Source organism: Ostrinia furnacalis, unplaced genomic scaffold, assembly GCF_004193835.3.
Source record: "Ostrinia furnacalis isolate ACB-3 unplaced genomic scaffold, ASM419383v2 OfSCF0695, whole genome shotgun sequence".
Taxonomy (NCBI): domain Eukaryota; kingdom Metazoa; phylum Arthropoda; class Insecta; order Lepidoptera; family Crambidae; genus Ostrinia; species Ostrinia furnacalis.
This window is the reverse complement of record NW_021130934.1, coordinates 299,611-322,179: the sequence shown is the minus strand read 5'-3', so window position 1 is coordinate 322,179 and position 22,569 is coordinate 299,611. Positions and strand designations below refer to the sequence as shown.

The 22,569-nt window shown below is 44.1% G+C and overlaps 1 protein-coding gene and 1 non-coding gene across 2 annotated transcripts; both read left to right on the top strand.

The window, feature by feature from the left end:
- The first annotated feature begins 1,555 nt into the window (after positions 1-1,555).
- On the top strand, positions 1,556-21,680 carry LOC114349681 (plectin). The gene is made up of 23 exons (XM_028300152.1): positions 1,556-1,712; positions 2,503-3,399; positions 3,803-3,839; positions 3,908-3,934; positions 4,669-4,850; positions 5,468-5,638; positions 5,706-5,780; positions 6,100-6,276; positions 6,358-6,420; positions 6,874-7,154; positions 7,450-7,556; positions 7,734-7,846; positions 8,563-8,659; positions 9,803-9,915; positions 10,936-11,013; positions 11,925-12,047; positions 12,887-13,030; positions 14,187-14,349; positions 14,967-15,095; positions 15,216-15,357; positions 16,965-17,100; positions 20,959-21,064; positions 21,612-21,680. The coding sequence occupies exons 1-23, from the start codon at positions 1,623-1,625 to the stop codon at positions 21,632-21,634; spliced, it is 3,474 nt and encodes a 1,157-aa protein (XP_028155953.1). The 5' UTR covers positions 1,556-1,622; the 3' UTR covers positions 21,635-21,680.
- TRNAM-CAU (transfer RNA methionine (anticodon CAU)) lies at positions 8,161-8,233 on the top strand. The gene has a single exon. It is a non-coding gene; the product is annotated as a tRNA-Met (tRNA).
- Positions 21,681-22,569: the final 889 nt, after the last annotated feature.

Sequence of the window (22,569 nt, the reverse complement as noted above, 5' to 3'; positions counted from 1 at the left end):
TTTAAAAGTTTTAAATTTTTTGGACCAAAATTGCACTCTGAGACCAATGTTAACAAAAACAAAATGTAGTCCAGTAGAATTAGCTTTTAAATCGGAAATAATTCCTACAAAAGATTTTATTGTTTTAATGGCTTCATTGGTTGCCCATTAAGACTCTCCTATGTTTTCGACTTCGACGGAGTTGTGCTTAAGTGGTGGGGGCACGCGAAAGGGGCATTTTTTCGGTTTTCCGGTTATACCGCGTAAAGGACTTACCCTATCAAAAAGTGGTCTTCATGACGGTTGAAGGGCACTTAATCCTGCATTGAATAAGACCAAATTCATATGTTTTGGACAAACCGTTCTCGCGCTAAAGTTCGGCAAAGTAGAAAATATACGTATAATTAATGACCCTCTCCATGTCCAATGGTTTGTTACCCACAGGCTTCTAAGTCTTGAAAAGGGCCACCTCAACCAGTGTAACCCTATCAAGGCTTACNAAGGCGACCCTTTACAAGGCTTGGAAGCATGTGGGTAACAAGCCATTGGACGTGGAGAGGGTCATTAATTATACGTATATTTTCTACTTTGCCGAACTTTAGCGCGAGAACGGTTTGTCCAAAACATATAAATTTGGTCTTATTCAATGCAGGATTAAGTGCCCTTTAACCGTCATGAAGACCACTTTTCGATAGGGTAAGTCCTTTACGCGGTATAACCGGAAAACCGAAAAAACGCCCCTTTCGGGGGCCCCCACCACTTAAGCACAACTCCGTCGAAGTCGAAAACTTAGGAGAGTCTTAATGGGCAACCAATGAAGCCATTAAAGCAAAAAAATCTTTTGTCGGAATTATTTCCGATTTAATCAATTTTTGTGTTTAATTCTACTGGCCTAATGACTGAAAAAATATGATTAGTTTTTTATCTGTCATAGTATTCATGACTTTCTACTGCCTGGTACACGGTATAAATCCATTTGTTGCAAGTCTTTCATAATTTTTTGTCGAGTGATTTCGGGCTTTTGAGTAGACCCGCAGTTTTGACGGCTAATTTTAGAAAAGTGCGCAGACGCTAGCGACCCAAGCTTTACTGGCTTACTGACAAATTTAGTAAACGAGGCTTTCCTGGAATGCCAGCTCTCTGGCGCAAGTTTTCAAAAAGTTATAGCGTAAAATGTTACCCTGGTCTACTATAGTAGTCCGCGCGTGTACTCTAGTGTTAAACAACTAAAATCCAAGCCTCAAACCTTATAATAACCATAACCCTGTGCCTGTCATCTTTGGATAGCATTTTATTTTGAGTATTTTGACTATTTTTGGGTCAGGTTATCTAAAGGATCGTAAAGTTTATGTAGAATGTTAACTTATTGTTAAAATAAACAAATGAAACAGTTGTATAAATTAGTTCTTTCTGAAAACTAATTCATAAAGGACTAATAGGTATAAAAACTTTTTCATTTCTTTATTTTGATATGTTTTTTTTGTTAATAACGATGTCCAAACTTCTTTCAACACTCATACCATGTCAAGAATTAGAAGAATGTCAGTATTGACAGCATATTATTCTGTCACTTCAGAAATGTGAATGGTTTTTCATTGCGATTTTACGTTGAGTTTTGAATAGTTTTTAGTTATCCAACGACAATGCCGCGGCGCGACGAGCCCAATATGAGCGACACCACGCTCCTGGTGAGCGTGGAAGACCTGATCAACATGGCCATGGGGCCTAGCGATGTAAGGGATCAGCCTTCCTTGTGGCCCTCCTACCAAGTGCATTTTTCCTGTGATGCAGATTTCAGCACGAGTGCGGATCTGGTAAAAACGTGTGAAATAATGAAATGCGGACCAGATCCGCACGCATGCCGAAATCCGCATCACAGGACGAAGGGCTCTAAAGATCTAATAAGCCCTCCTAGAACTATAAACCTACGAGACAGTTTTAATTTAGAGCTACATAAAAAACTGGATGAAATCGATCTCAGAGTTACAACTGTTACGTTTTGTAAGACTAGTTTAGGGGGGCTGATCGTTGGCACCACCTGATTGTAATGTTATTGTATAAATAGAGGTGACAATAGCCCAACGGTATCGGCATCGAACTATCGATTTGATATTCAAGTAACGGTAGTTCGAAACTGGCGACTGTTGGACTATTGTAGTGAATGTAGTGCCCTCTAAACTTACGCAAGCAAATACGAAGGAAACAATACTATTATAAATTGTAAGGGTACGCCCACAAACTGATTAGGCCTAAATGCTTACTGCTGTGCAGTGATTTTGATAATAACTGAATGATTTCCAATTTTAATAATGTTCAGTCGACGACACGTCAGTCTTATATTAATATTATATGCTTTGTTGCTAAAGGTTAGCTACTTACTACTTAATACGATGCCACAAAACCAGTTACCTTGATGTATCGTAATCTGTACTTCTTTATTCCGAAACTTCATGACTCCTTGATAATATCTCATGTTATGTTGTAGGTAGGTACTCTTGTTATAATAGTTTTTAAATATTTTAGAAAAATGTGGTCAACTTCAAGTTGATTCAAACTGTGCTGCACATCCTAGCGCGCCAGATGCGGATGCTGGAGCAGCGCGTCGAGATCCGCATCACCGACGCGAGAGAATCGTCGCCCAAACGGAAGATGGACGAGATCAAGGAGGAACGCAAGAGCAGATCACCAGAGAAGCGAGTTTCTAAGGATAGAGCGGCAAAAAGAGAGGTTGAAAAACTCGAGAAAGCAGCTCTTAAGGAGAAAGAAAAGGCAGAGCGCGCCGCTTCCAAGGACCGCGAGCGAGCGGACCGAGCTGTGTCTAAAGAGAGGGAAAAAGCGGAGAAAGCAGCCGCAAAGGAGCGTGATAAAGCGGACAGAGCTGCTTCGAAAGAAAGGGACAAAGCCGATAGAGCTGAATCTAAGGAACGAGAGAAGGCTGAGAAGGCAGCTGCCAAAGAAAAAGAAAAAGCTGAAAGAGCTGCATCTAAGGAACGGGATAAAGCTGATAGAGCCTCATCTAAAGAGAGAGATAAGGCTGATAAGGCTGCTGAAAAGGAAAGAGAAAAAGCTGAAAAAGCAGCCGCCAAGGAAAAAGACAAAGCTGATAGAGCATCTTCCAAAGAGCGTGAAAAAGCTGAAAAGGCAGCAGAGAAAGCTGCGGAGAAGGGTGATAAAACGGCAGCTAAGGAAAAAGAGAAGGCAGAAAAAGCAGCCGCAAAGGAGAAAGAGAAAGCTGACAAGGAAAAAGAGAAGGCGGCGAAAGTAGACACAAAAGAAAAGGAAAAGGCAGATAAAGCCGCTGCCAAAGAACAGGAAAAAGCGGATAAGGCGGCCGCCAAGGAAAAGGAAAAGGCAGAAAAGATGGCGGCTAAAGAAAAAGAGAAGGCCCAGAAGGAGAAAGAGGCAGCGCGACCTAAGTCGGTGGGTAGTTGGTAATCATGTTAATGAGGAAGAAAGTTGAAAAATATTTTCCACCATAAACTGACTGAATATAATTTCTTTTCAGAAAGATAGAAAGGGAAAAGCTGTATCTGATACGAGTATTGTGGTTTCAGGTATTCCTTTTTGTTCTGAGGGTAGTTGATGAACCTTAACCTTATTTTATAGCTACCATCAGTCAGTGTGTTACCATAACCTATACATAAATAATGAAAAGCTTTAACGTGGAAAAAGGGTTTGCAAACGAGTTTTAAAAACCTTTTCATTTCAGAATTTAAGTCTTGTAATAGTTTAAATTCCGATATTCATTAGACTAATCCTTGCCCTTTTTAATCTTCAGTGAATATACATATTTATGCGTAGTTTAATGTAATATCATCCTTTTACAGAAGTGGAGCGTCGAAAAGAGAAGGTGTTAGTAGGTAAATATCGCTCCGAGGTGTGAACTTAATATTTGCCGAGCAATATTTGACCGGCTTGTTTGTTGCAGTGGAGAAAGGGCCCACCACGCGCGCTGGTGAGTTGACCGCTACGTAAGAACAGTTTGCGTTTCTGATAATGCAGATAGCACCCTCATGTAATCATGTAAAGGTTATGTAGATATTGACATTTTACATCATAATTTTATTTGGTAAGATTCAAGATCGCAGACGTAGGTAGATAGCAAAGAACCTTTCTTTATACCTAGTCGTTTTAAATACGATAAATAACACTTTTCCTGCCTATAATATTCTCTTAACTTTGCAAATAAGTAGGCCCCATACAAAAGCTCAGCGGTCAGCAGGTTGAGTGTGACTGATGTCGTTTTAACGACGAAGCACACTTATCAACCCGGAAACGGATCGTAACGGTATCATCTCGAGCCGGTCAGTATTCTTACTATGAAATTTCGTACTGCAACGCACACTATCCGTAGGTACGCATCGTAACGTAAACGCCTCGCCTCGCGGTTGACAGCGTGGCGTAAGGCGATACAGTGTTTTTCCGGGTTGATGAGTGCACCTTCGATTCACGAGCGCCCATGTCTTGTCACTTCTTAAAATCTTCTTTAGTGTAAATTCATAAAATTCATTTATTTTTGCAAATAGGCTTTTAAAAAGCACTTTTACACGTCCCAGTATTAACCCTACCACTGCTTCAGGACAATAAATCGGCCAGCGCTGAGAAGAAGCAACGCAAGAAACTCGGTCACTATTGTCAGTCTTCTTTTGAAGGGCTGTAACAACATTTTAATATGTAATTTCTCGTAAGAACGCCGCGAGAACATCGAGGTGGTGACGCGGTCGCAGTTCGACCTGGTGGCGGCCATGGTGAAGGAGCTACAGGCGCGCGCCGGCCCGCTGCCGCCGCCCACGCTGCCCAGCAACAAGAAGCTCAAGGACGACCTCGCCAAGGGCAGCGCCTCGCTCACCGACACCATGAAGGCCATGCAGGTACGATGGCCACGTAGGCCTTTGTTGGCCTTTGTTGGCACTAGTTTACAATAATCTGGCCAGCAATATCACACAGATGTGAAATGATGTGTAAGTGCTTAACCACGTACGTCAGCGTCAAACAGTTCGTGTCACTCAGTCGCCAAAAAGTCTTTCTTACAATTGAAATAAGGTTGTGTTGTCAACTTTTTGGCTACTTTGGGTGTCAGGAACAGTTTGACGCTGACTGTACCACTGTTTTGTGTTGCTGTTAACCGATAAAACTTTTTGCTTTGCTTAGGCTGTATCTGCTAAAAATCTAGCAGCTTCCGATTGGTGGGTGGAATATAGGGCCTACCCCCAAGTGCTTGTTTTTCAGCATGCTCAGCTCTTGGTTACTTTATGCTTTCATATTGATATCAAGTTTATTGCTAATCATATAGGAAAACGCTGGATGCAGGATGTTACCAACAACAGGCGACGTGGAAACCATTAGGGGAGGTCTATGTTCAACATTGGACGTCCTGTGGCTGAAATGATGATGATGATGATGTTGAAGAAGCTCTAGCCCCTGCCTAAGTGTTTATCTATGCCTTTGCAATCGCTTCAATCTCCAGCTTCTTTCATAAAACCTGCAGGTGACAGCCCGCGTGCGTGCAGCAGAAAAAGCCATCACGCGCATGGGCGAGCTGCTGACGGCTCTAGCGGCGGCCGGCGCGCTGCCGCACGACCTCGACCTGGCCGACATCAAGCTTGAAGTGCCCGAGTCTGAGGCCGAGCTCGCCGCCGCCGCAGCCGCTGCGCCGCAGGTATGACTTCCACAAGTGACAGTAGCAGCAGGGAAGGCTATCACACGCATCGTCGAGCTTCTGACAGCGCCCGGATCTGGTCGACATCAAGTTCGAGGTGCCCGAGTCAGAGGCTGAGCTCGCCGCGCCCGCTGCTCCGCAGGTATGACTCCCACAAGTGACAGCATCAGCGAAGGCCATCAAACGCATGGGAGAGTTCTTGATGGCCCTGGTGCGATCTGGACCTGGCCGACATCAAACTCGAGGTGCCCGAGTCTGAAGCCGAGCTCGCCGCCGCCGCATCCGCCGCGCCGCAGGTATGTAAGTGACAGTAGCAGCAGGGAAGGCCATCAAACGCATGGGAGAGTTCCTGACGGCTCTGGAGCGTCTTGGACTTGGTTGACATCAAGCTTGAAGTGCCCGAGTCTGAGGCCGAGCTCGCCGCCGCCGCAGCCGCCGCGCCGCAGGTATGACTCCTGTAGGTGACAGCATCAGCAGGGAAGGCCATGAAACACATGGGAGAGTTCCTGAGTGACAGAGCAGCAGGGAAGGCCATCACACGCATCGTCGTGCTTCTGACAGCACGCCTGGATCTGGTCGACATCAAGTTCGAGGTGCCCGAGTCAGAGGCCGAGTTCGCCGCGCCCGCCGCTCCGCAGGTATGACTCCTACAAGTGACAGCATCAGCAGGGAAGCCCATCACACGCATCGTCGAGCTTCTGACAGCATGCCCGGATCAGGTCGACATCAAGTTCGAGGTGCCCGAGTCAGAGGCTGAGCTCGCCGCGCCCGCTGCTCCGCAGGTATGACTCCCACAATTGACTGCAGCAGCAGGGAAAGCCATCAAACGCATGGGAGAGTTCCTGATGGCTCTGGCGCGACCTGGACCTGGCCGACATCAAGCTTGAAGTGCCCGAGCCTGAAGCCGAGCTCGCCGCGGCTGCCACACCTACTGCGCCACTCCTGGTGACAGAAACTGCTTCTGCTAAAAGGCCGAGATGGCCAAAGAGATTGACATACCTGCCTTGTTATGCAAAAAAAAACATTTTCTTGATAATTTTCTCTATGTTTATCTTTCAAACGAGGGCAACTTTTAATATCAGTCTTTAAAAGTTTTCATAGTCGGAAGATACGATGAAAACGACATTATTGTCAGTCAGATTGAACTGGGGACTATCGCAAATTGATTTGTAGTTTATTTACTTATTTATAGGTAGTCGCATAGTTACACTTTTCCTTTCTTATTCTTTCAACAGCCAGAAAAGTCTAAAACGGCTGCGGCGCCGCCGGCTCTCCCTCGCAAGTCGGTGGCCATCGACCCGCTGACGATGCCGTCGCAGCCGGAGATGAAGCCGGGGCTGTCGGTGGCGGCGGCCACGTCTCGGCCGTCCGTGGCCGCGGCCACGTCTCGCGCGTCCGTAGCCGCGGCCACGTCGCGTGCGTCCATAGCGGCCGGGCTCGGCAGGCCCTCCACCGTATCAAAAGCCTCTGTCCTTTCCACTGCGGCTATGCCGGGCGTCAGTCACCCGGAGATGGAGTAAGTTCATGTTAATATTATGGTCTCTAATGAAAAAGTTACAAGGTACAAAACAGCGGATTCTAAGGCTGCAGATATTTTTGTACTAAGACGCGAACCAACTTCGTTCAAGGCGCCACTGTATTCGAACGGGATTAGGCCATCATATAATTTATGTAAACAAAATTATGTCATTGATGTATTTATATCACAGCTCTTCTAAAAAAGTTTTATTATATACTTTCCGCTTAGTTTCGGTGGGATAAAAATAACCAGGTATTTTTTTCAAAAAATTAAATTAATTGATGTTTTACAGTGCGGCAATCCGTGGCCTGAGAGACGACTTGACGAAAACAGTTCAAAACATGACCACCAAGGCCACCTCTGTCGCCGAGAACGCAGCTTCTTCCGCCAAATCTGTGGGTAAGTGATCTTTCGTCTGATAAGGCTGGTTTTATTGTCACGCGGACCGTCCGGTGCGGACCCGCTCCGCACGGCCAATCTGTATGAACTTCTAGGGAGAGTTTTAGAGTAATGCGGTCCGGAGGAACCGCTCGCTATGTAACCGTGTTTGACTAACGTGCTATTTTCTGGTTGCAGCTGAAAAATTAGAAGTTGCCACAAAACTGGACAATAGGATTTCGACGTTACATTCCCTTGTGTCTGACTACGCCGAGCAACTCAGCGGGTTCGATTCTGGTCTAACGACACAGGTAATGACATAATTATTCTAAAATACCTACCTAAAACTGCTAAAACACCTATTTTACTTTATTTGTAGTCTGCCTTAAACAAATAACTATAGGAATTTATAGCTGACATGGAATTTTACTTATGAGTGATGAGTCGTAGGATTATAGGTATGAAATTTTAAAACAATTATCGTATTAAAATAGTAAATTATTTTTATTTATGGAGTGTGTAGGTGGTGTAGGTCGGAAACAAAATTCATTGTCTTGCAAAAATAAACTACGTTTGTCAATATTTATTTTCAACGCGGTGACCTATTTCGCCGCTCTTCCCACCGGCCTCGGTGGCGCAGTAGGCAGCGCGTAAGTCTCATAATCTTAAGGTCGTGAGTTCGATCCTCACCCGGGGCATATTTTTTGGATAATTATTGGATTTCAGTTATTTTCTATTCATTTTAGTATGTATAAAAGTGTACTTATACATACTTTTTTGTTTTCTTTTTTTTTGTGAAAAGTTATTTTAGAGATAACTCCTTAATAGTAGTAGATGGCGCTGCTGGCTAACTTATTTTTGTCAAGGTCTAATAAAATTTTCCTACAAATTCTACATGAAATTACATTATTACTCTACAGTAGGGATTGTCCTAGGTCTATAAACATTTGGTTTAGGTTACGTTTGCATGTTTATTTAAGTAACACAGTGGAACGTGTGGTATGAAAATGCAAATGTTTTGTTTCAGATGTCAAGCTTCCGTGACCAGATGACGCAAATGAGAACTGAACTTGGAGCTGGACTCAAGCAGCTCGAGCAAGTCAACAACAACGCCGAGACCGCAGGTTTGAGCTCAAAAACAAAATACTGTAGCGATGTGAAGTATAATGTAGTGATAAGAAAAAAATACCGTGATAAGTGATGATAACGTCGTTTTAATAGCGCGTGAATGAGATAATGTTTTGAACATAGATTCTGATACTGATGACATAATCGCTAATAAATTAATCAAAAAAGTGTTTGTTTTTGAAATTATTTATTATTATTAAAATTCTACCTGAAAAAATATTGCTGCTATGTGAGTAGCTCACAGGGTACAATTAACATCAGAAACAACCATTTTTTAAGCGGAAAAATTGTCTGTTCCTCGAGTGGGAAGCCTGCCTACACTACATCTTTTGAGGTGGAATTGTGTGAAGCAATCGTAATCATTTGACAGTTCATAACGTACGATTATTCTGTCAAACGTTTTGTTTAACTGACTTTATCGTACGTTATGAACTGTCAAATGATTAAGATTCTTTCTTTCTTTCTTTTCTTTTTTCAGCCAAATGACGTCCACTGCTGGAAAAAGGCCTCCCCCAAGGTTTTCCACAATGAACGGTCCTGCGCTGCCCGCATCCAGGCTCTTCCCGCGACCTTTACCAGATCGTCGGTCCACCTAGTAGGAGGCCTGCCCACGCTACGTCTTCCAGCCCGTGGTCGCCACTCGAGAACTTTCCTGCCCCAACGGCCATCGTCTCTACGAGCTATGTGCCCCGCCCACTGCCACTTGATTTTAGCAATTCTGCGAGCTATGAGATTAAGATTGCTTTACACAATTCCACCTCTTGTCCGTGGTCGCCACTCTAGAACTATTCTATCCTACCGGCCGTCAGCTGTACGAGTTATGTGTTCCGCACACTGCCATTTAATTTTAATAATTCAGGGGCTTTCTTGTTTAATTTAGTTCATTAGCATATATTATGCTAATGAGGGTTTTCGCAAATGAAAGATCCGCTAGATGGCGGGACGTGGATTTGGGGTGTGACTGCTGCGTGATTGGTGGATTTTGACATATCTGTCAATGTCATGTCAAAAATAACCAATCATGCAGCATTTGGACCTCGCGTCTACGTATTGCCATCTGGCGGATTTTTAATTCGCGAAACCCTCATTGCCATATTATGGCTAATTAGGCCAAGACTAACATGCTTTATGTATTCCAGCGGTGCTGGAGCTGACGGAGCGCTACGAGGGCCTGGTGTCCGAGTTAGACCACACCATGCACACGCACCGCGCGCTCACCGCCTTCCAGAACCAGCTTGGCGACGAGCTGCATGTTAGTACACCCAGGCCTGTTCATCTCCGCGAGTTTACATCGAAAACAAAACACGCACGATGGCCCACCTACAGGATACTATTCGACAAGGCCTCACATACGAGCGAACATTGACTCACGCACGCGTATTCTTGTGTATGATGGAACAAAATAAAGAAAATGGTGTACTAAATACTGTGCAGTATTTAACTGCCTACATAATAATAAAAACACAGAATATACTTTTTTAAGTTGCCTCAAGACACTGAGAGGTAAATAAGTAGGTAGTTAATATTATTCATGATAATTCATTTTAAATCATGTATTTCCTCTGCCATTTTCCGCAGTTTGGCACCTCACGTCACATCATTTTACCGAAGTCAGCCCTATAGCTTCGGCGCAGTGCCGATCACTGACGTTTGTCAACAAAATGGTGCTTGACTCTTGAGACAGGCTAAATTAAATCATATTGTTAAATACATTGAGCATACATTTTTTTAAATACCTTCGCGAAGTAAAACTTCTGTACGTAGTACTTATTATTATTCTGTGGTACACCTTGGGTGTAGTAGGGAGACCGAAGGAAATTAAAGCAGAGGACAGTTGAGACATTGACGATTTTTTGGAACTTATTAACTACTAGTGAGCTCGTACCAGTGCGCATTTTTAGCTCAAATCTCGAGTTAACAAATGCGAGCTGTTACAAGCTCGCTTCTTCTTCTTCTTTTCTTTTCGTGTCGACAACAAACCTACACAGTGTCAGCCCAAAACTCCGCCACAAGAGTGGCGTTGTCAGTAGCACTCATCAAATCCTCCTGAGTGCAGTTGCTTTGGCACTCAGGGCATGACATCAGGTGCTTCATCGACTGGGGAACAAGCTCGCTAATAGTTATTAGGTTTCCGAAAATCGACAATGTCACAACTCTCCTCTGTTACAACTCACCTCCGTCTTCCCTAGGGTAGATAGAGATATCATGAAGTTTCGAAAGTGTAAAAATGTTTTTTTTTACAACATTAACGGAAGTTTTTGTTCTTTTGCAGAGCCTCGTGGAATGCGTTGAAATGTTGCGCGAACAGAAAGCAGACCGAGATGAAGTCTTAGACGGCTTAAGAGATAAGGTACGCAGTCATCTTCATTGTCTGTCGATTTTTCCCGGTTTCCAAAGCGGAGCGGAAACATATTTTAAATAACCATTTCATTCTCCAACAATATAATGTGGGGAATGAAGTGAAATCTGAAAGAAACAAGAAAAGAATGAAATCGGATTGATTATTCTAATAATTTCTCAGTTCTTCTCAACCGAGCCTTCATCATTTTAGTCTGATATTCACTGCTGAACATAGGCCTTATGATTTCCATAATATTTGCCTCCTCGGCATTCGTTTCAAGCACCGCAGCTGGTGTTGCGTTCACACCGACCACTAAGGATTATACCAGGCCTGTTCATCTCCGCGAGTTTACATCGAAAACAAAACACGCACGATGGCCCACCTACAGGATACTATTCGACAAGGCCTCACATACGAGCGAACATTGACTCACGCACGCGTATTCTTGTGTATGATGGAAGAATTTTTTTTTTTTTTTATGCTAGCCAAGGCAGGTATTTGACCGCAATCGCAAAATAAAGAAAATGGTGTATTAAATACTGTGCAGTATTTAACTGCCTAAATAATAATAAAAACACAGAATGTACTTTTTTAAGTTGCCTCAAGACATTGAGAGGTAAATAAGTAGTTAATATTATTCATGAATTTCATGATAATTCATGCTAAATCATTATTTCCTCCGCCATTTTCCGCAGTTTGGCACCTCACGTCACATCATTTTACCAAAGTCAGCCCTATAGCTTCGGCGCAGTGCCGATCACTGACGTTTGTCAACAAAATGGTGCTTGACTCTTGAGACAGGCTAAATTACACCATATTGTTAATGATATTCAGCATACATTTTTTTTAAATACCTTCGCGAAGTAAAACTTCTGTACGTAGTACTTATTATTATTCTGTGATTATACCACTGTCCTCAGGCGGACAACTCTCGGCTGGCGGGGCTGCTGACGGTGGCGGAGTTCAGCCTCGCGCGCGTCGAGCTGGAGAAGCGCCTCGACGTCTGCCACGACAAGTTCAAGCGCCAGGAGAACGTCTGGATGGTACGCTTCATGTTTGACGAGCCTAAAGTCCAAGGAATCAAAGTCAAAGTCAAAGTCAAAATTTCTTTATTTGTTTAGACTAATAAATAGTTCTTACAAATCGTCATTTTGCTCTTAAGGAGCCTCTACATGTCTCATAATCTTTTTACCCTACCAGCGCTTCGAGACCAACATTGCTGAGAAGAAGCGCCGCAACAAACTCAGTCGCCACTGTCTGAATCGGCATATGACTGCCGAGTCGAGGGTCAGGGCCTTGCCACACTGGCGGATTGCAAGCGTTTTCTGGGCGGAGCAGCGGCCGCATGTACGCAGTGGACACGCCGCGGCATTTTGCAAGCATTTTAGTAACCGCGACGTGCCTGCCGCGCGCTCCGCTTGCAATCCGCCAATGTGGCAAGGCCCTTAGACCAGTGAAACTTGCATGTATCAAATCCGGTGCCCTAAGACCTAGGTGAACGTCAAAAGCAACAACGCGACTCGTCGCTCACTTGGGTTAGCGACATAAACACTTGAGTGCAGATTATGTTCTATAATAGACAATTTGACACCATTCCCCAATAATTCTAAATCACAACTTTTCTAAAAAGACATTTTTCATTCTGGTCTTAAAATCTTAATTAATTTTAAATTACTTATAAATTACGATTTTTGGTCGCAATGTAATTGAAAAAAGTAGTTCAATTGTGTTGATAAAATAGTGACGTCACTTGCTTGTAGTGGCATACAAATTCTATGGGAGAGTTTCGTTTTGACATTTTTAAAAAGTACGTCAATTGATTGGTGATGTCAACATGTCTATTGCAACCCTAAAAGTAAAGTTACCTTAATTTGGTGTCCAGACGGCGCTGAAAGATCTGACTCGCGTGACGGAGAGCAAAGCGGAGATCACGCAACTGCTGGCGGCGCGCGAGGCCGCCGAGCTCATGCTGCTCGAGCTGCAGGACAAGCAGGACAAGCTCGCCGTCATCCTCGGCGAGCCCAAGGTACAAACTAGAGTATACGTGGCGTGACTCCTAGCAGGCCTGTTCATCTCCGCGAGTTTTCATCGAAAACAAAACACGCACGATGGCCCACCTACAGGATACTATTCGACAAGGCCTCACATACGAGCGAACATTGACTCACGCACGCGTATTCTTGTGTATGGTGGAAGAAAATAAAGAAAATGATGTACTAAATACTGTGCAGTATTTAACTGCCAAAATAATAATAAAAACACAGAATGTACTTTTTTAAGTTGCCTCAAGACACTGAGAGGTAAATAAGTAGTTAATATTATTCATGATAATTCATGCTAAATCATGTATTTCCTCCGCCATTTTCCGCAGTTTGGCACCTCACGTCACATCATTTTACCGAAGTCAGCCCTATAGCTTCGGCGCAGTGCCGATCACTGACGTTTGTCAACAAAATGGTGCTTGACTCTTGAGACAGGCTAAATTACACCATATTGTTAGTGACATTGAGCATACATTTTTTTAAATACCTTCGCGAAGTAAAAATTCTGTACGTAGTACTTATTATTATTCTGTGCTCCTAGCGCCAAGCGGAGATCGGCAGCTCCAGAAACAATAAGAAATGTTCATCCTCTAAGGGCTGTGATTTCAATCGTCGGATAACTTTTACTGAAGAATAAGTTTGGCACCTTGACAGTTTCAGTTTTTGTCAAAATGACAAGTTTATTCTTCTGATAAAAGATAGATGACCCACGCTGAACTGTCCCACCAAACTCAATGACAGGGGGGCGCTACCATCGTTCAACTATATGGTTTTCAACATGGCAAACATCGGAACCAGCGATCCGGTATTGACGGTGGCGCCCCACTGTCAATGTCATGCATAGGACAGTTCGATATTTTGGAATTATATTTAACGATTAAAAAAGCAGCCCCAAGTTCCATATTGGTGACTAAACGTTACATATACCGTTCCTCAAACCTATCTCTGTATCAAAATTGATCAACATGGGTTATTTAGTGGCTTACTCGTAAAAATTTTGTTCATTAGTTTCAGTCAAATTACGTTCACTGCTGGAAAGAAACATCCCCCAAGGACTACCACATTCAGCAATCTTGCTTCATCCAGAGATCGTTGATCCATCGCGAACAAATAAACTTATTAACCTTCTCGTATGCGCAGGCGGCGATGCTGACGCGCGCACTAGCCCGCGGCGCAGCTTGCGGCTCGTGCTTGACTCCAGCGCTGATGGATCCTATGGACGCCAGCTACGGTGCGCCGCCGCCGCTGCCCGCGATGCGTCCGCGGCCTGTAGGAGCCCCCGAAGCTGGGGACGAAGAGCCTTGTATGCCCGAGTGGAAGCCCCCTGAGCCGCCTGACACCAGGTATCATCATCATCATCATTTCAGCCATAGGACGTCCACTGCTGAACATAGGCCTCCCCCAATGAGGGCTGTCGTTTTTTTACCTAACAGTTGACACCCCTGGCGATTGACAGGATCTTACTCTACAGTGGCGCCATCTTGATGAGTGCAAATGCGATAGTCCTCCTACCACTTTCGCGCTCACCAGCTGGCGCCACTGTCTTCGCTACTAGCAAGTGACAGGACCTTACTCTACAGTGGCGCCAACTGGTGAGCGCTAAAACGATAGCCCTCATTCCATGTTGATCGATTGGTAGCGGACTGCGTCCAGCGCTTCCCTGCTACCTTTACGATGTCGTCGGTCCACCTTGTAGGTGGGCGTCCCACGCTGCGTTTTCCGGTACGCAGGGCACATAGTACGTAGAACTGACGGCCGATGGGGCAGAAAGGTAGGTGGTGGAGACACCAGGTATGGATGGAACTAATCCCAGCTCTATGCTGACGCGTGCTATGGCCCGTAGTGCGGCTTGCGGCTCGCGTTGACTTCAGCGCTGATGGAACCTTTGGACGCCGCTACCCGCGATTTGCCCGCATCCAGTTGTCACCTCCGAGACCGGGGATGAGGAGCCCTGCGTGCCCGAGTGGAAGCCGTCCGAGCCGCCTGACACCAGGTACGGGGCTAAGCCCAGCTCTCTTTCTGGAAACGCAGGGCGTGAATCACTCACAGGTTGGTGTCCTCGAAGAGGCCTACCGGCTAAGCTTCGCTGGCCTCCTGGCGTGCCATGATGGCGGAGCTCTGAATATCCCACAGCTGCTACTCCTGTATAATCAGGATGCCTCACACCAGCTCTCATGGATCCTATGGACGCGAGCTACGGCGCGCCGCCGCCGCTGCCTGCGATGCGTCCGCGGCCCGTGGGGGCTCCCGAGGCCGGGGACGAGGAGCCGTGCGCGCCCGAGTGGAAGCCGCCCGAGCCGCCTGACACCAGGTACTGATGGAACTACTCCCAACTCTATGCTGACGCGTGCTATGGCCCGTGGTACGGCGTGCGGCTCGTGCTTGACTTCAGCGCTGATGGAACCTTTGGACGCGAGCTGTGGGGGCTCCCGAGGCCGGGGACGAAGAGCCGTGTATGCCCGAGTGGAAGCCGCCTGAGTCGCCTGATACCAGGTACGGGGCTAAGCCCAGCTCTCTTTCTGGAAACAGGGCGTGAATCATGCACAGGTTGGTGCCCACCAGGTAAGCTTCGCTGGCCTCCCGGAGCGCCATGATGGCGGAGGTCTGAATTTCCCACAGCTGCTACTCCTGTATGACCAGGATACTTCACACCAGCGCTCATCATCATCATCATTTCAGCCATAGGACGTCCACTGCTGAACATAGGCCTCCCTCAATGCTTTCCATGTTGATCGATTGGTAGCGGCCTGCGTCCAGCGCTTCCCTGCTACCTTTACGATGTCGTCGGTCCACCTTGTAGGTGGGCGTCCCACGCTGCGTTTTCCGGTACGCATGGCACATAGTACGCAGAACTGACGGCCGATGGGGCAGAAAGGTTCTGGAATGGAGACACCAGGTATGGATGGAACTAATCCCAGCTCTATGCTGACGCGTGCTATGGCCCGTGGTGCGGCTTGCAACTCGTGCTTGACACCAGCGCTGATGGATCCTTAGGACGCCGCTACCCGCGATTTGCAACCATCCAGTTGTCTCCTCCGAGACCGGGGATGAGGAGCCCTGCGTGCCTGAGTGGAAGCCGCCCGAGCCGCCTGACACCAGGTATGAAGCTAAGCTCAGCTCTCTTTCTGGAAATACAGGGCGTGAATCACGCACAGGTTGGTGTCCCGATAAGGCCCACCGGGTAAGCTTCGCTGGCCTCCTGGAGCGCCATGATGGCGGAGCTCTGAATATCCCACAGCTGCTTCTCCTGTATAACCACGATGCCTCACACTAGCGCTGATGGATTTTCTCGACGCCAGCGAATCTTAATTCTTTTCTCCATGCTACCACTATGGAATAGCCCAGCTCACTTTCCCACAGCTGCTACTCCTGTATAGTCAGAATCTATAGTTTGCCCTCCAATCAAACCCAAACAGAGTAATGGTGCTTAGTGCGAGTTTGCATTGTGAACGTCGTCGCTAGCGAGTGCGTCAAAAAATCTGTGAAAATTTTAGTTCTTGAAAGTATCCGCTAGGGTTACTGTACAATCCGTCATACATTTATCATTTTTTTTACGCAGTTGTTAGCGAAGACGTTTGATGTAACTCACATTAAACCCCCAGGTTGATTAATCTCGAAGATAGCAAGCTATTCTACTATCTTGGAAGACAACGAATTTAATGAGAAGAATATAGGAGTTCGAAATGTACTTGTGATTTAGATCCTCTTCTCTCCATTGGTAGATGACTGAAAATTTTAAGAATGTGAAATATAGGATTGCATTGTAAGTGCAAAACCCATTCGGTACTGTGAAAAGTACCGCCTGTTTGGTATAATTACGTAGAAAAAGAAACTGCGTTTGCTCTTGGAGTAGCAACTTACAACGTTTTTCACTTCACATCAACACGTGTTTAAAGCTATAACTTGATTATGTTCCAGGGATCACACCTGCCACCGCTGGTGCGGCGGCTCGCACACGCTGCTGTCGGAGGCGGTGACCCGCGAGAAGGCGCCGCCGCTGCAGGTGCCGGGCGCGCCAACCAAACGCTATGCTGGCTACGGCTCCGATGGACGGGTGAATTAACTAATTACTATAAAAACTTTGCTAAATGTGTAATAGACTAAGAGCTAGTGAACGCCAGACCTACGTCATTTTATAAAAGCTGAAAGTTTGTCAGCGTATGCTCTCAATATAGGATATAATGTTGGTAAATTATCTTTAAATTTATAATTAAATTATAGAAAATTATAAATCTGATTTTTATGTATAATATTTGGGCAATAATTAGAAGTATTTTCCCCAACAGCCAGACAGTTTTGACAGTTCCAACTCCTTGCCAGACAGTTTTTTTAGGGTAGCTCCCAAAGCCACCACGACCCAAACTTCATAATTCACCAACATTATATCCTATATTGGGAGCATACGCTGACAAACTTTCAGCTTTTATAAAATGACGTAAGTCTGGCGTTCACTAGCTCTTAGTCTATAAGTTATAATGCTGAGTTGCACCACCTAACTTTGACCGTAACTATGACGATAACCGGTGTCTTTTGTATGGGATTTGACAGATTTTTGACGTTTGCCAAAGTTAAAGTAGATGGTACAACCCAACTTAAGTTTACTGCTTAACTCAGTTAATTCCTTTAATGGAAGCGGCACGAGAGGGATGACATCTACATAATATGACGTGACAGAGTCACAGAGCATATAAATCTAAAGAAGATCTGAAATCTCGTTGACGTTTGACGTTTCAAAAACACCCTTCCGTTCTCACCACTGACTGAGTTACCCCCTAGATCTAAAGTCCGGTCGCCGAGCAGATATAATATCGCGTGAGTGATAAGGATGGGTAGCTTGGGATCATTGTGTGCAGGACTGTTTATTTATCCGGTCACAAAAATATACGGAACGGTTACGAAGACCGGGTAATCGTAGCGGAGTAGGTACACGGAGTGGGCTGTCGACGGACGCGGTAAAAACGATGATGCGGTGGACTGTAGACTGTGGACTGTATACGGTGGCACTCCGGTAGACGGTGTCTCCAGTCGTTGCACACTGAAGTTCGGTGGGTGGATCGTTGACTCGTCTTTGTCGAAGGACGGCGTCGATACGGTGCGCAGTGAAACGTATCCGAAGTCACGAAGCAATAACGGTGTCCGGTTCTGATGCTGAAGTCGTCAATATAATCACTATTCTTCAATCGCGGTGAGAAATCTTCCTGTAGCTCTTCGGTCGGAGGAGGTTCACTCTTGATCTGCTCGGAGAACTGTCTTGAGTAGAACTGAATGACGGATCGGTCCGGCGGCCGGTTTATATACCGCTCCAGCTCGCCTACTAACTAGAAATCGACGGTTCGCCCGCTTTCTGGAAGACGCGAGTACTTGCTCTAACGCGCGGGACTCGTAAACAAAGTTTTAAGGCGTCCGGATATGAGCCTTATTTCTTATGCGCTACGGTCGGTTATCGCGGGCGCGCGTGCTATTGCTGTCCTTTGCGCGCTCGCACTGTCTCTTTCTTTTCAAGTACTTGCCGCGCGCCGATGATTTATGACATATCTATACCTATAGGCGCGTATATGTATTTGCTGCGGTTTCTTTTATATTTTTAGGGTTCTGTGGGAAGAATTCGTAGTCGTCGTGAACACATTGGACGAAAATTCTATGTGCTCGGCGACCGGACTTTATACTTGTTATTTATGTAGAGGTAGCTGCTATCTAGTCTGTGTGTGACAATAGTTTTGTAATAGTATACGGTAAAGCAACCATAGTACTGCTAACGACTAACGAGCACTACGGCTGCTACCAAGTTAGCTGTGCTATAGGAATACTGGAACTGCTACGACGCGTTACATAACGTTACAATTAAGTCAACTACGATTTGACTGCACTATGAGTTTTTGATACTGCTACGGAGCTAGCTATGCTACGATGTTTAGACTGCTCTACGGCGACGAACTGTGCAAATAAATGAATTTGAATTTGTTTTATAAGTTTTGTGTCACACATAATTAGTGTCCGACCGAATATGGATTTTCAGCCGAAAACGGAAACGAAAACGAAGCTTCGGCTGCAGTCTCATTTTCGGCCGAAAACGAAAACGAAAACCAAAATGACCTTCAACTCTCAAATTTGAATCTGAAATTATGTAAAAACTTTGAAAACCGTTAATGTTTTGACCAAAAACATAATGACGTTTTACAGTTGATTTTGATAAGGATTGATTAAAAAAAACCGGCATTAAGATTTAAGACACAAAAAAAATAATTAGGAATTCTTAGTAGAATATTATTTCCGGTGTATATTGAAATATTGGGAAGTGAAGAAGAAATAAAGGGTGTCCAGTGCGAATTTTTCAACTTAAAAGATTTACTCTAACTCTACTTTGATCTACTTTTAACTTCAAAAATGTATTCAACAAATAAATTAATGATTTTTTATTATTTATTACTAATGCAAACTTAGGAGTTTAACAATGCGGATTTAATTTTTTATAGGCAATGTCTTTTAAATGATGCCCGTTTTACTATAGGCACTCTCACAGCCGGACCCTTACATTCGCAACTATGCGAGAGCCATTGAGTTATAATGTACTACGTACGTAATATTACTTCAATGGCGAGAGCAAATCGCGCTAATAATTTTCCTACAACTTCACGGCGGATATTTTTTTACAGAACCTGAATTATTTAAGGATTGTTTGCTGTAAACTTTTGACTTGAGATATCTCCACAAGAAAAAGTCGCATGGTGTGAGATCTGGTGACCGAGGCGGCTAGGGTATGTCCCAGTACTTGCTGATCATTTATTTGAAAAAAAAAAGTCCTCAGTGTCTCCATCGAGGTACTCTCCGTGTGTGGTGAGACACCTTTTTGCTGAAATAGAGTTACGTAGTTGACCGGGGTGCAGTTGCAGTTGTGGTATCAGACATTCATTGATCATTCGACAATACATTTCAAATACTCTAATAATGCTCAACTGCGAACGCTCTGTAGGCTCCCGACCAGTGACTCATGGCGTATTTCAAATCCGCATTAGACTCTATTTTGAAACAATTAAACTTACTGAAAACTCTTTGGTTTTATTTGTATTCAATTTTGAACTTGGAAAATTCTAGCTGGACATCCTTTACAACGTAACCTGACTTCACAACTTCAAAAGAGTGTGACAATACCGCGTCCGTTGAAGTCTGATTGGAACCATGAGTGCACCAGATTCACTCCCGAAGATATCGGAACGATAAACGTCACCATCTTATTCACGTATTTCTGATATTCGGTTTGGCCGAAGCTTCGGCTCGTTTTTGGCCGAAAACGAAAATATGGCCGAATGTCCATTTTTTGGCCGAAAATGGCCGAAAACGAAAACGAAAACGAATATTCGGTCGGTCACTACACATAATACACTACGGCTACTACGAAATTAGCAGTGCTACGGGAATACGGGAACCGCTACGAAGCGTTACATGTTACCAAGTCAGCTACGATTTGAACTGCTACGAGTTTTTTCTACTGCTACGGGAGCTGGCTATGCTACGGTGCTTCGTGCTTAGACTGCTACGACGAACTGAGGGCTTAGTGTGAGTTTACATCAAACGGTATGTATGACGGAATGTACAGCGCTCCTAGCGGAAACTTACAAGAACTAAAATTATCATATATTTTTTTAACGCGCTCACTACTGAGGACCGTTGATGTAAACTCACACTAAACCCTTTGTTTATAAGTTATGTCACACCATGTCACACGCAACTTGTGTGGTGTTTATTGTACTCGAATGAGAGAAGATTGTAGCCTGATTATTTCAATAAATCAAATTATAATTGCTACTAGTCAGCTATGCTTTGATAGTACACCTCACAGACTCCTAAATCTCCTGATAAACTAATTTCTTTCAGAATTAGGTCCTTTTTTTACATAAAACGTGTTTTTCAACAGCTGTACATGTTGGAAGAGGAGCTGCAGCCATGCCTGGAGTGCAACAAGTTCTCGGAGAACACGCCCGAGGCTGAGCCCGCGCCGACTGACGGCGCCGGCGACCAAGGTAGGTTCTCTCTGATTATTTACTAAAGCCTGGTCCGTGAGCACGTAGAATTTTGTCCAATGACCCCATGCTACCCATCCTTATCGCTCGCGCGTAATTATGTTGATGTCGCGCTCGCACACTCACTGCGGGCGCGCGTCGCACAGTCGCGACAGCAATATAATTACGCGCGAGCGATAAGGATGGGTAGCTTGGGGTCATTGGACAAAATTCTACGTGCTCACGGACCAGGCTTATTACGGCACAGCTGCTTAGGCCAGGGATTAGATCCTTTTGTTGTACGAGAGGGGACCGTAAGAAAACCTAACGTCACGCCGAAACATGCCCATTTATTATGTCAAACAAAACTTTAAATTTTTTTTGTTCTACATATAAATTTTTTTTCCAACTTTTCTGAACGTGTGCCATGGAGCTTATCTTAGTATCAAATGACGGGTTTCTTGCGGTCCCCTCTCGTACTATTATCCTATCTGCAGAAAGGTGTGTAGTGAATGCATATTTGAATGTGTAGGAGAGGGAGAGAAAGTGTAGTACATTTCTTTTTCAGGGCCTCCTCCGCCTCCTACGTAATGTGCATTTTGAACGGATTTTTACTATTTATTGAGTTGGTAGATTGACAATAAAAACAAACTTTAATTTTAATTGTTTTATTGTAATAATAAATAAATAATTTACATTTTCATCGAAGCATATTTACAACTTATCACGGCGGTCTAATATAATTTAAATAAATACCTATTAAAATAGTTTACTCGAATCTATAGTAATAATTCATTGAATTTACTTTCTAGCTTGAATATAGATTTATAACATCCGTAAAGAAATACAAGAACTTTGCGTGAGAAAGTTTTATAAGTACAGAATTATAATAAACTAAAATAAATTTACCTATTCATAGAACGATAAATAAAATTATGAAATTCAAACAGTAATGCGGTTGTATAAATATTATTTGGTAACAATAAATACAAAAATTAAGTTGCAGGGTGATAACTTGAGTTTCGGGTAATATTGGAATCTAATCTACATATTTTATTGGTTTGAAAGATTTTAGTTCAATTATGATTTGATTACTTAAGACAAATTGTATAAAAGTACAAAAATATAAAGATAAAAAACTTGAATTATGTCCCTGGCACTTTGCTATAGAATTTAAATATTAATAACAAAGTATTCACCGTAATAATTCACCCTGAAATCAAATGTAACTTAATCGTAGGCTTACAGGCTAAAGAATAAATATTATTTTATAAAATCACTCGGTCATCTCACTGGGAAACGCCTCAGCTGTTTTATTGTAACAACTACTTCGACCTCGCGACGGTCTCTAATGTAAATAACTCGAGATGGGATTTTGGAGTCGATTTTTGAATTCCACCGAAAACTATTGAAACTCGTATACGAATCATTTTCACTGCCGTACAGGAAATCTGAAGATTCGTAAACGCTTTTAAGTTTTCGGTTGCGTGTGACATTCAAAAATCGCCTCAACACCTGTATATTAT